This window comes from Hydra vulgaris, chromosome 15 (genome assembly GCF_038396675.1).
Source record: "Hydra vulgaris chromosome 15, alternate assembly HydraT2T_AEP".
Lineage (NCBI taxonomy): Eukaryota > Metazoa > Cnidaria > Hydrozoa > Anthoathecata > Hydridae > Hydra > Hydra vulgaris.
In genome coordinates, this window is record NC_088934.1 from 11,941,510 (window position 1) to 11,955,173 (window position 13,664).

General features: G+C 28.4%; 2 protein-coding genes across 2 annotated transcripts; one reads left to right on the plus strand and one right to left on the minus strand.

Annotated features, from left to right (window-relative positions):
• Positions 1-2,354: 2,354 nt before the first annotated feature.
• Positions 2,355-8,628, minus strand: LOC136091319 (cytochrome c oxidase subunit 4 isoform 2, mitochondrial-like). Its single transcript, XM_065818739.1, has 3 exons — positions 8,349-8,628; positions 2,756-2,887; positions 2,355-2,584 (listed from the first exon to the last, which is right to left on the minus strand). Exons 1-3 carry the CDS (start codon positions 8,554-8,556, stop codon positions 2,475-2,477), a joined length of 450 nt encoding a protein of 149 aa, XP_065674811.1. The 5' UTR covers positions 8,557-8,628; the 3' UTR covers positions 2,355-2,474.
• Positions 8,629-9,126: 498 nt separating this feature from the next.
• Positions 9,127-9,666, plus strand: LOC136091760 (THAP domain-containing protein 1 B-like). Its single transcript, XM_065819471.1, has one exon. The coding sequence runs from the start codon at positions 9,127-9,129 to the stop codon at positions 9,664-9,666; it is 540 nt and encodes a 179-aa protein (XP_065675543.1).
• Positions 9,667-13,664: the final 3,998 nt, after the last annotated feature.

A 13,664-nucleotide genomic window follows, 5' to 3' on the forward strand; every position in this document is an offset into this window, starting at 1 on the left:
TCGGTTTGAAGAGTCACGCAAGTAGGTTTGTTAATTACGGGAATAATGTTGTACTGAAATAGAGTGTTTGAGAAACGTTTTACATCGCTATCAGTTTTAACATTAAGAAGATTTAGATTATAGTCTCCGGTGATGCAAATTTGTTTGAGTTTTACTTTTTTTAAATAATTTTCTTACTTTCGCTTCAGAAAATAACTTCTTTCGTATTCTTATTGTCTCTTGAGAGAAATCTTCATTAACGTAAATATTCAGACCTTTGAGTTTTCTTGTTTCTTTTAGAACGTTTGATTTAACTTTAAACCTTAACAGATTCAATATAATGGTTCAAGATCGGGCTTCTTTTTTAGGACGAACTCGATGCGCTCTTTCAATTTCGACTCCTTTAACTCCTAAATTTACACATAATAAATTCTGAACCTTTTGTTCAGTTTCATCCCAAGTTTCATTGACATTTTCAGGAATTCTGTATATCATTAAGTTATTACGCCTAGACATATCTTCGGAGATTCTGCATTTTTCGTTTAAAATTGTAATGTTATATGGGCTTTCAAATTCTTTAGAATCATTAGCAGCTTTCACCTTTTGGTCGATTAAATGTTCATGAAAATTTAAGCTTTTTTTTTTAAGTCTTTTATATCATTTTCTAGCAAGTGTATTCTTTTAGTGCAATCCAATGTTTTTGTTTCAATATCATCTAGGCGTGTATTGATTATTTTTAAGTTATCGCTAATTAAGTCCACGAATACTTTTTCTTGTTCTTTAAATAATGTCCGTATTTCTTTTTTGTGCTAAATGAACTTATCTTTTATTTCGGATAAAGTAATAGCCATTTTTAATATATTTTTTTTCTTTCTTTTTTGAGCTGTTAGAATAACGTCTGTTCACCATATTTAGCAGAAAATCTAGATTACAGACATCTTCTTCTAATAAATACTTTTTTGTACTAATAAAATGAAATAAACTCTTGTTTTTATTTTTTATTCAACTTGGATTATTACAAGCTCTATGAAAAGATTGCGATGAACTTGGATTATTTACAACTTTTTTATTAATTACGATAATAACATCAAGTTTAAAATTTAATTGCTAATTTCGATTTTTAGAATTTATAGAAATATAACCGATCTTTGCAACAAATAGCGATTTTTTCAATAAAATTGCGGTGTGTTGCAAAAACAACAATAAAAATACAATTTAATTGTAATCGCTGCGATATCTGGTGTTTCTAAATCGTAAAAATTCATATTTCAATTGGGGGTCGTTCATAAAGTACGTACGCTTTTTTTCGTCCGCCCCCCCCCCGCGCATTTTGCAATACGCTTTTTTGAGTACTGATTAGCTCAGCAGTTTTATGTCCATTAGGGTTTTTAATTTAATATCTATATTCTATTAAAAATGTATAAAGGGGCTCTATGAAAAGATTGCGATGATGTATTGTCATTTTCATCTTCTTTGAGCCCCTGTCTGTTTAACTTTTTATTTTATAAAGATCATTGTAAAAAAGAACATTTTTTACTTTTTTATTGTATATACAAAAACGGTGGTTGTTGACAAGATTTTACTGTCTTCTTTGTTTCTATTTTAAATTAAATTAAAAAGAAAAAAGTACCTATGCTTTTAACCTACTCATCTAACATTTTATGATATTTTTTTTTAGTGTCTCCTTTCTATTATAATTGAAACGCTGCCCTCCCACCTCATATACGTCATTTGCAAACCTCTTCTTCCACTCCTAGCGTACGTACTTTAAAGACGATCCCTTAGGTAGCTGTTTGCAATCGCACGATAACCTTATCTAAAATTCGTTATCGAAATTAACGGCATAATAATAGTTGCATTGCGGTAACGCCGGTGCTTGGTTGCACTTTACTGTAGTGTATTTGTTTGCCTCGTATTTACATTAACTTTGAAAAATAGATTGTGATTTTTGAAATTACATGGCTTTTCGTAACTGGTAACCTATCAAATTTATCGAAGACTATAACTATACTATAACCTAACTCATTTTTTTGTTGTTAATTTTAATTATATATAAAATAAAGTAAAAAAAAACACAAAAGACCTAAGGATTTAGCTATAACAAATCTCTACTTTTTATCTTAATCTTAATTATGACTATAATTAAAAAGATGACACATGAAACCCTATCAAATGAGTAACAGATATTTTCCTTAGTTTTTCAAAAATTCAACCTAGTTTCCCTGATTGGATGGTTCTCTAGTTGTTTTTTTTGTAATTATCTGAATTCAATAACTTTTCCTTGATCAGAAGACATCCTGTAATAATACTACAACACTAAAACTTCTTATTTATGAAATGAAGGCTGATTTTTCTATCTAGATAAAAAACAGTAGTTTTGAAATAATTAATAATTTTTTATTACAATTTGAATTGTAGTCATAATAAAAGTAAAGGACAAATTTTTTTTTTAACAAACTACTTATTTTTTTTTATTAACAAATTAATGACTTGCATTATTTTTTACTAGAAACGCCAAAAATTGGATTCATATTATAAAGTTTCATTTTTTCTTTTGAAGCTTCTTGCCATTCTTTAGTGAAAGTTCGAGGAAGTTCAGGTGCAACTAAAAAATAGTTTATTTTTTAAATAATACGCTACATTTAAGACAATGTAGCGTAGCATTTAAGACAATTTAAGACAATATCATATATAATTATAACCAATGCACTAAAAAAAAAAAAACATCTTTTGAAAATCCAATTAGCAAACAGATAGTTTTATGTAAAAAACATACCAAACTTATTTAAAATGCTATAAAAACAAAGTGCAACTGCCACCCCAATTGAAACTCCAAAAACAACTTTTCCAGTATCGCCTTTGACGTTTTCAGCTTCTTTCATTGTTTTAGGAAACTGGGCCCTATACACTAAAAACAAAAATACTATACAGTGAGAGTATTTTAAATACAGATGCATTCATTATCTTTAATGAACTCTTAGTAATGCATATAATAAAGTATGTATGCATTAAAATTATTCATAGACCCATCACTCTGCATACTTATGTAATATTATTATGTAATAATTTATACTAACCCTTTCTAAACGCATAGATTTTTCAAAACATTAACAACAAAAAAACATTTAATTTTTTTAGTTTTGGAGATTTCTCTGTTACATAAAGTAATATTGATTTTTTAAATTCGCAAAATTCAATGTTATGTTAAAAAAATTAATTATCATTATTAAAAAAAGAAATTAATCGTAGTTTTTCAGAGTTTAAAGACTTAAGGGTTTTTTTGAAGCAACTTTTTTTTTTTAAAAAAGTTGCTTCAAAAAGTTCTTAACAAGTTTTTAGAGAGATAAAGAGCAAGATGGTCAAACCGCTTATTTACTCGCTTTTTTTAACAATCTCTTCCCTTGTCTCTTCACTCGTATTTTTTTTGATAACTCCCCCTCCCCCATACTTATCTGCATAAGTTCTTTACGGAAGACCCCTTAAATTACATGCTTATTATATGTATATTTTTTCATGACTCATGTGGGTGTTATATATAAAAAACAAGAATATTCATTGTTTTGATTGTTAAATGGAAATGTTATTGACATGCAACTTTTGCATTGTAAAATAATTTTCAAAAAATATAGAAATAGAACAATATTTATTTATTAACTTATTATAGGAAGATCTACTTTTAATTAGTGATTACTCAAATAGAATTTATATTAGAACATGATAAAATGTGAGTTTAAGAATTGAATCAAAATTAATCAATCTTATTAACTAGTAACAGGAAGAACGTTTTTTTGTTGTAAATTTGATATTTACAGTCACCAAAACCAAATATTTATTGTAGTAAAAATAAATTTGTCAGCAGCTTTTGGATTCTTTAAAGTAATTGAAGGGATAGAGATTTTGAACATTTGTTGCAACTTACACCATGATAACTACTTAACAGTATTCTGAAAAAAATATATTTTGTTTTATAAACATAATTTTTAAAACTTTTTTATAGGCTACTTCTAGAATCTTGCCCTGGCAAATAGTACAAAAACATTTGTAATATTTGATTTTTATTCTTCTTAACTTTTTAACTTTTTTAAATCTCTACAGGCCTAACATCTGATTAAAACATTGGTTTGTCTTTAAGTTTCTCAAATTCTAGTTGAATGAGAACTTATATTTATACTGAGCCAATAAACTACAAGCTAGCAATTTTTCAGCTCTATTAAAACAACAAAAACAGATCCTATCTTTCTGAATGTAGTGCTCTTTTTTAAACAAAACTTTTTTGTTGTAGTTTCTATATCAGATTTTATAAATCAATATACTGACAAGTTATCTTAACTTAAACAAATTAGCAAGCAATAAAAGTAATTTATTGAGAATAATTTATCCTTATTTCAATATTTTCTATATCTTTTGCAAATAACTTTAAATAAAAATAGGTTTAAGGCATACATCACATGATTCAGAACAGTAAATACAATTAAAATTTATTTTGAGGTTTAAAAGATACAGCCATAAAAGAAAGAGGAAAATATTGCATTCTTGCAAATGGATGGGATAGGTTGTATGAAAAACCAAATTTCTTGGGATTCCTATGATTCCTAATGTAGCTGTAGGACTTTTTGGCTCAAGAAACCTAACACTTATCATCAAATTCATGCACAATGATCTATATATTTTCAAGTACATAATGGACCAATAAATTAATTGGCTCAAAAAGGATAAAGGACTTTATGTTAAAAATATAGTCAAGTAGTTGATGATTGCGCTGAACAAGGCGTCAAAGTCAAAGACCCAAAGCAGGTACAAAAAGCATTTCATTTTATTAAAAACCATCACAAAAAAGTGTTTCTCTTTAAAAGAAAGGTAAACCTAAACAACATGATTTTCATTGTTTTAAGCAACTTTGTATATTATAATCATATTATTTCAGTCTAGCATAATTATACTTTTCTTTCAGTTCAAATTTTTTACTAGTAATACATTATTTGATATAAAAAAGCGTACTAAAAGTTTATGATTGAATATTGAAAACTGAGCGCTAGGACATTTTCCACACCACCCATCACTCTTTTTTTGTAGTTGATTATGATATAAAACAATCCAAAGTCCTTGGGTAGAGCACCAGATCCCAACTTTACAAAAAAATTTGTTTTTGCAGCATTCTTTAATGATGAACTAAATTAAATAACTTTACTCAGGGCAGAAGTTTATTTCAGGAACACCCCTTTAGTAAGTCCGTAAAAATGAGTCTTACGTGAAATGTCTTATGCAAAATGAGTAATATTGAAAATAATAGCCAATAACTTATACTCAGGATCAGTGTATAAGGAATGGGATGTGTTGGCACAGGGGGACAATATGCCTCTTTTTTTCAGTCTAATCAGACATTAAAAGTACAAATATATATATATATATATATATATATATATATATATATATATATATATATATATATATATATATATATATATATATATATTCATTCGGCAATGCCAACCTATAAGTATTTGAGGTCAGCAAAAACTTGCTGACCTCATTTATATGTTTATTAGCAACTCCTTTGTGCCAAATTTGTTTTTACCAACTTCATTTTTATTAATTCCAAGGGCTATATATACACACACACACACACACATATACACATTTTCTACCTAATTAAGTTAGTCAATGTATGTTCACTCCACTGTTCTAATCTCTAAATAATTTATCAGATTTAATAAAAACCAGGTTTATTAAATTACTTTTTCAATTATTACTGGTGGTGAATATTAGTGTGTTTGTGTCTTTTATTTGTACATTTAACGTCTGATTAGAGTACTTTTTGTTGATATGCAGACCTAAGTTTTTATTTGATCCTTAATTTTGAAAATGAAATACATTTGATCAAATACAAATACAAAGTTAATTATAGAATAAAAATTTAAATTAAAATATATAAAATCACCATTTTCCAAATACAAGTTAATTGTACTTTGGGTTAAGAAAAGATAAAAAGATTTTTTGAAGATAAGACTGACAAAATGGTCAACAAAATAGAAGAATGAAAATAAGTCTTCTAACAAGTATCCATTAAAAAAAATTGTTTGATTTGTTTTAGTGTTAAAAATTAAAAAACAAAAACAAATCTCTAAGTATTATCCAAAAAACATGTGTATTACATCAACACCTAGTTTATGGAAATGCAAATTCATTTCAATCAAATACAAATACTTAAGAAATTTTTTTAATTAATCAAATACATTACAAATACAAAAACGCCTAATTAGCCTATAATACAAAAACGTATTTGAATTTTATATTTTTATATACATAATTTGAATTTTATACGCAGACCAAAATACAAATATGTATTTGACCCTAACTCTGGTTGGGGGTGTTGGAAAATGCACTAGCGCCAAAAACTGACAGTGAATTTTTTTTTCTTCAAACATCTTCGTTTCCAACAAGGCTGCAAGCAACCACTATTAGAGTTAGAAGTTACTGGAATATAAAAGATGAAGATTGTAGAGCAAGATAACGATTGACAGACGGCCTAAAAGATTGCAAATTATATAAATCAGGAAAGCAAGATGAAGAAAGCGAAAATTTTCAAAAATATTAAGATTGACAGAAAAACTACAATTTGCTCAAACTATGTAACTGTGAAATCCCCAAATAACGTTTGATTGTCCTAAAACGGAAACAGATATTTTTCCCTAGCATGAAGAAGGCGTCAATAAATTTAGTTATATCAACTGACTAGTATGAGAATAGACATAAACAAACATTAAAAATGTATTTATTGACAAAGAAAACCAGGTTTTTATTAGCCTGGTTTACTTTGAAAGTAAACCTGTTTATTAGAATTTGACCATATTAGGATAACCAGAGTTTTTAAAAAATTTTTATACTAAAAGTATCATAATAGTAGCGATTCCAGAGCGCAACAAAAAATAATAATAATAGTAGCGATTTCAGAGCGCAACAAAAAAATTAGATTTTTTACAAAAAAATAAATATTAGATGGTTATAAATAATAAGTAATAACTAAATGTATAAACAAACGTATTTTTTTTCTAACCTTCTATTTTTGAATAATAATTAAAAAATAGAAGGTTAGAAAAAAAATACGTTTTCATGACCTTCACCCTCATATCTTTTTTTAAAATAAAGTTTTTTGCATCAATTAGTTTGACTTAACTTCTTTCTAACCATATATAGAAAGTATTATGTTTAATATGGCTACTTTTATATATCATTTATTTCTTAAGACCACTATTGATATAAAAAACTTGCAGCAAGACACATTTTTTCAAAAGTAGTTCTTGAAAGTAAGATTTCATAAGCATCAAAACACATCTAATTTGTATGAAACTTTCCATATATATTATAAAAGGGACAAGGAATTGAATGTGGAGTCTTTTTAACATTCATACATAATTTTTTAGTTCTCAGCGTTAAAAAACTTTAAGGTTAATTTATATAGAAAAAACAGTGTTTTTTGAGTCCATGTGGAAATGGAAATTATAGCCTTTCCTCAATTTAAAACAAGTATTTATCTTTTTTTTTTTGAAGAAATGGTACTTAAGAATTTTGCTAAGAAATTATGTATATAATGTTTTTATTTCTTTGCATATCGTTTGTTTTGGTTTTTGCGCTTGATTTTTGATGTTTTTTTATTTTATTTTGGTGCAATGGTTTTGGTTTACACCAAATTTTCACATTTTGGTTCTCGCCAAATTTTCCATATTTATAGACAAGGCATTTTGTCAAGAAATCATTGGTTTTTCCAGCACAAAAAATGCAATAACTTTAGATCCAATACACTTCTAGAGTTGAAAGGCCCCTCATTTTTTAAGTCTTGTAAAGCTCTATAGAACTATGTTAACCTATGTAAATATATTGACAAAAAAATCTTCTGGAATGACTAATAACAGTTTAAATAGAAGTTTTGGTAGTCATACAGTTAAACGGGCTTAAATAATTTTTTTTTTCGCTAGCTGCGCTCTCGTCACTGGAGACTTTTTAAAGATACGAAATATTTATCAGAATATTAAAAGAAAAAAGATTGCTGCCCCATGCCGAACTCTCAGACGATGTAGCAGCACATTCCTTAGTAGCACCAGTTTATAAGATTGCCGATGTATGCACTGTAGCTAATAAATATTCCTTACGTCCTTAAGTCTCCATTGACGGGAGCGCAACAAGCAAAAAAATAAAATTATTTTAGGCCACTTAACTTTAGCTTTACCAAGTTTTTATTAAAAAAAAAAAAAATTTTCGCTATACTTTTAATAACATTTAAAAGTCAATTTATGCTTTATTAAATAACTGAAAGACTTCTAATCTAATTTTTTTTAAAATACTCGACAAAATTAAGTTTAATTTTAACTTACATGCAATTTTATCTTCCTTACTCAGCTTATTCCAAGGACCTTTTTCTTTGGCTAAAAGAGCTTCACTAACTACACCAGTTCTTTCGAGTGAAGCTGGATTAGCAGGACAGTATCTAGTATCTGGGCCAATTGCATGGGCAACGGCACTAGCAGTTCTTCTGCCAATGACAGTAGAAGTTCCAAACTTCACTCGTATTAAAGATGCCATGAATTTTAATTTTAAAAATGGCGACCTCTCGCAACCTTAAAAGCTAAACCTTTCGATTTTTATTGCGATGTTTGCGCATGAATTTATGTTTTACTCGTTCAGTCAACTTTACCTTATTTTGAAAATAGTAGAGCTAATGTTTATAGTTTATAATCCGGATATAGAAAAAAACTATCCGCTGGAGTAAGTTGTCCGAACATTTTACACTGAAGTGAAATGTCCGGTTGCGGAGAAAGTTGTTCGTCTAAGCAAAGTGTAATTCAAAGGCCGTTTTCCACAAGACGAAATATTTGTGCGAAGCGAGTTTTTTCGCTATGACGAAACGCCGTTTTGATTTCCACTTTCTTTTGCGCTACTTTTTTCCAATGACGTAAATAAATAACTAGATGTCTAACTTCGGGATTTTTATAAAATAAAAGTGAAGCCGATTTATTTGTTTACTATTTTAATCAGCCATTATTATATCGGGCAGAAAACTGTAAATATCATATAATATAGAGAGTAAATCCGTGACATTATTTTTTTTGCCTTGCTAAAGTATTTATTTAATTCAATTATTTTTATCAAAAAATGGTAAATTCTTGTGCTGCATATGGATGTTCTAATAGATATATAAAAGGCGGCACGAAATCCTTTCATAAATTTCCTCTTCAAAATTCTGAATTATGTAAAAGATGGATTGTTGCTTTGAAACGTGAAAATTTTCTTCCATCCAAACACACCTGTATCTGCAGCGACCATTTTTTAGAATCAGACTACAATTATTGTATCCCAGACAAAAAAAATCCAAGTCTTGATCATCATCAAAAGCCTATTTTAAAATGTAATGCTGTGCCATCAGTTTTTATATTTTCTACAAATATTCAAAAGACAAAAAGGAAACTCCCATCAATACGAACATCAGTAAATTCATTATCTAAATTTGATCCTTTATCGAAAAAAACAAAGTTTGATGTTTACCCTGCAATAGACAAACCCAGCAAAGAAATTAATTTAACACATAATGATCAGCCAGAAAACACTATTGAAAAAAATGACCACACCAGTCAATCTCCAACACAATCTATAAGATCTTTATCACCAGCAAAAGAAAAATTTAAAAAAAAGTGAAGGCTTTACAGCAAAAATTAAGAAGAAAAGAAAAGAAAATCTGTTCTTTACAAGACATGGTTTCCCTTTTAAAATCTAAAAATTATTTGACCACTGATGCTGCCACTGTTTTAAGCGAAAATTTTTCTGGACTCTCATATGAAATTATTAAGAACCAATTTTCCAATCAAAATGTTAAACCAAAAGGTCACAGATACAACGATGAAGTGAAAAAATTCGCTTTAACTCTTCATTTTTATTCTCCACGTGCGTATAACTTTCTTCGGCCAATGTTATGTCTTCCTGCTGCCAGTTCAATATCACATTGGACATCATCTGTAAATTGTGATCCTGGTTTATTCCTTGATGTTTTTTCATATCTTGGTCATAAACAGAAAACAGATATTAATTTTAAGCATTGTGCTCTTATTATTGATGCTATGGCAATCAAAAACAGTATAACTTATGACAAAAGTTCAGGTCACTATATTGGTTTTTGTGATTTTGGTAAAGATATTTCTGTATGTGAACCTGATACTCCAGCTACAGAGGCATTAATTTTCATGTTAGTTGGTTTGCGAGGACATTGGAAAACACCCATTGGTTATGTTTTATCAAATAAAGTTAAAGCAAGTGATTTAACATGTTTTATTAAAAATATTTTTAGATATGGCTTTGACATATGAACTTTGTATCAAAAGTATTACATTTGATGGTACTAGTACAAATTTAAATTCCGTTGTCCCATTTGGATGTAAGTTTAGCAAAGTCATAGACGATATAGTTAGTACTTTTTCATATAACAATGAACTGCTCCATATTTTCCTAGACCCATGCCATATGCTTAAATTAGCTAGAAATTCTCTAAATGATTTGGGTGTTTTTATTGATGATGAGGGCCACTATATTAAATGGAGTTATATAAAAGCTTTGTTTGAGTTAAAAGAGCTTGAAGGTTTGAAATTTGCAAACAAACTTTCAAGAAAACATATTGAATTTCATCGCCACAAAATGAATGTCAAAATAGCTGGCCAAACCCTTAGCAGCTCTGTTGCTGATGCAATTGAATTTTTAATGGTATCACAGCATCCATCTTTCTTAGGAGCAAATAGTACAATCCGTTTTATAAGAGTTATTGATAAATTATTTGACATGCTCAATTCCAGAAATCCAGATGGTAAAGACTTTAAGAAATCTCTATATCTTAATAATCAGCTTTATTGGAAAGATTTTTTAAACAATACGATTACTTATCTGAGCAAGTTGACTGATATTAATAGCATTCCATTGCTTTTACATCGAAGAAAGACATTTGTTTTAGGTTTAATTGTAGATGCTAAAAGCACTCTAAAATTATCCACCGATCTGTTAACGTTTCATGAGAAACCATTTAAGTATGTTCTAACTTACAAATATTCCCAAGATCATCTTGAACTACTATTTGCTTGCATTCGTGGAAAAAATGGTTACAACAACAATCCTGATGTAGTGCAGTTAAAGTCATCGTTAAAACGGATTCTTTTGCGAAACTCCATAGTTGGATCGAGTCATGCTAACTGCCTGATGTTTGAGCCATATTCTAATGGCTCTATTTTTTCTCTTAGTTGGAAAAAAAGGTTGTGTTCTGTTGATAATTTTGACCAAGAGGATATTGACTTTGAAGAAGTTTTTTTGTACTGCGATGAACTTCAAATGTCTAGCTACAAAGAAGCAATATTGGGATATATCTCTGGTTTTATAGTCAGAAAGTTAATAAATACTATTTCATGTAATGTTTGTGCTCAATCATTAACTGATATTTTATCATACGAACATTCCTATGCGAAATCTCATTCTTCACTAAATAATGTGAAAGATCGTGGTGGTTTGTTTTTGCCATCAAGGGATGTTGTTTCTGTTGTCGAGTCGTGTGAGAAAGTATTTAATTTCTTTATTAGTGGTAAAGATTTTAAAAATCTAAAAATAACCTCAGATAAAAATATAAAGCATAAGATGATCCATTGTGTTAACAAATTAATTATTAAAAAAAAAGTCTTTAAAGGACTTGATAGTCACGACTTAGAATTGTGGACTGAGAATGAAGATTTGCATTCCAGCCAGCTTGTTAGAAAGATATGTGAATATTACTTTAGAATTCGAATGTTCAGATATGCCCAGGATTATACCACTAAAGTTCTAAAAAAGTCGTCAATTGGTTTAAGACAACTATTTCGTCTTGCAAGTATTTCGTCTTGTGGAAAACGGCCTTAAAGTATCGCAGGTGATTTGTAGGGTGTCTTAAAGACAAAATAACTCGAAATAACTTAAAATAACGTACGAATTAACTATAATAAACTTAATCTATTCAAATATTTGATCAACAATTAATAAGAAACCCAAATTAACGGGATGTCGCATATTAAAAATCCAATGGTTTAAAAAATACTTATCTGAACATTAATGGGAACAAAAAAGGTGCACCCAATAGGAAACGGGCCCTTGGGGTGCACTACTTATCTGCAAAACACGTAATTTAAACTATGATTAATTCTAAATAATGTTATGATGCGAAAAGAAATTAAAGATAACAACAGTACTTTTTAGTTATAATTACTGAAATTTTTAGCTTCTTCTAACTTAAAAATCGCAAACAATGTTTATCTTATGACAAAACTTACACTAAGTTAGAAAACATTACCTGTGGAGTTCCACAGGGATCTATTCTGCGACTTTTATTGTTTATATCAACGATATTTACTTATCATCTAGTATACTAAACTTCAATCTTTTTGCTGACGACACTCAAACTTTTTATACTCATTCTAACGTTAAAACAATGTTTAACACTATAAATCGTGAACTTGATAACCTTAATGATTGTTTTAAAGCCAACAAACTCCCTCTGAACCCTACCAAAAGCAAATATACTTTCTTTTCTAAATCTTCTAAATCTGACACGTTGTCCTTAAAACTCCCGGATATTTTAATAGAAAAAACCAAGTTGAAACGGACATTATGTGTTAAATTCTTAGGTTTTTTTATCGATAAACAAATAAGTTGGAAAGAGCATATTAATCTAATAGAAAATAAAATTTCAAAAAGTATTGGAACTATGTATAAAACTAGATATACGTTGGATAAAAACTGTTTAAAATCTAATTACTTTTTATTTATTCATAACTATATTAGTTCTTGTAACATTGCATGGGCAAGCCCTTATCCGTCAAGACTAACGTGTATCTTAAAAAAACAAAAACAAGCAAGCTGATATATATCAAATGCACTAGTGCTAATCCGCTGCTTATACCAAATACACCAGTGCCAATCCACTGCTTAGAAAGCTTGGAGTGCTGAATGTTTACCAGTTAAATATTTATAATATTCATATTTAGATGAAAATGTCATATGCTGCCTAAAATTTTTAAAGACTTTTTCTTTATTATAATTCTCAATAACTTACCGAGGGCCTCAAAAAACTACAACTTCAATTCAAACTTGTAAAAGTATCTTAAAAAACAGTAACTTGATTATGACGTATTTCAAATAGTATTTTATTTTTAATTTTTTTTTTATTCTCTTTTATTTTTTAACTTTTCTTTTTATTTAAAAGCGACATCACTCTTTACATCATTACTTATCTTTATATTTTATTTTATTTTTTATTTAATATTTATTAGTATTACTTATTAGGTTTGTTTGAAAAACAGGGTACCCATAGAGGCAACCACCAGCAAAGCAAAGCTGGGCTTTTAAAAATTTATTAAAGATTTCAATCTATTAAAGATGTTATTATACAATGGCTTTAAATTTTCATTCAATAAAACAGAGAATGCATGTATACTGTATGTTCAACCGGAATCAAATTTTGTTTAAATTGTTTTATTTTTTATTTTTAATACTGACTTATTTTAGATTGAAATCTAAGTCAACTTCAAGGCAATGTTTGATTGAGATTTAATGCTGAAAACATATATTGTTACCCCATAATTTCAGCCATCAGATCTCATTCCAGGATTGGAAGATTTAATATCCATTTTGTT

Bases quoted from the DNA above. Each gene is read 5' to 3' on its own strand.
- LOC136091319 (XM_065818739.1), bottom strand. From the start codon at position 8,556: ATGGCATCTTTAATACGAGTGAAGTTTGGAACTTCTACTGTCATTGGC. The intron at 2,888-8,348 runs GTAAGTTAAAAT...TTTTGTTTTTAG, and splicing joins TAAGGAAGATAAAATTGCAT to TGTATAGGGCCCAGTTTCCT. The intron at 2,585-2,755 runs GTATGTTTTTTA...ACTATTTTTTAG, and splicing joins TAGCATTTTAAATAAGTTTG to TTGCACCTGAACTTCCTCGA.
- LOC136091760 (XM_065819471.1), top strand. From the start codon at position 9,127: ATGGTAAATTCTTGTGCTGCATATGGATGTTCTAATAGATATATAAAA.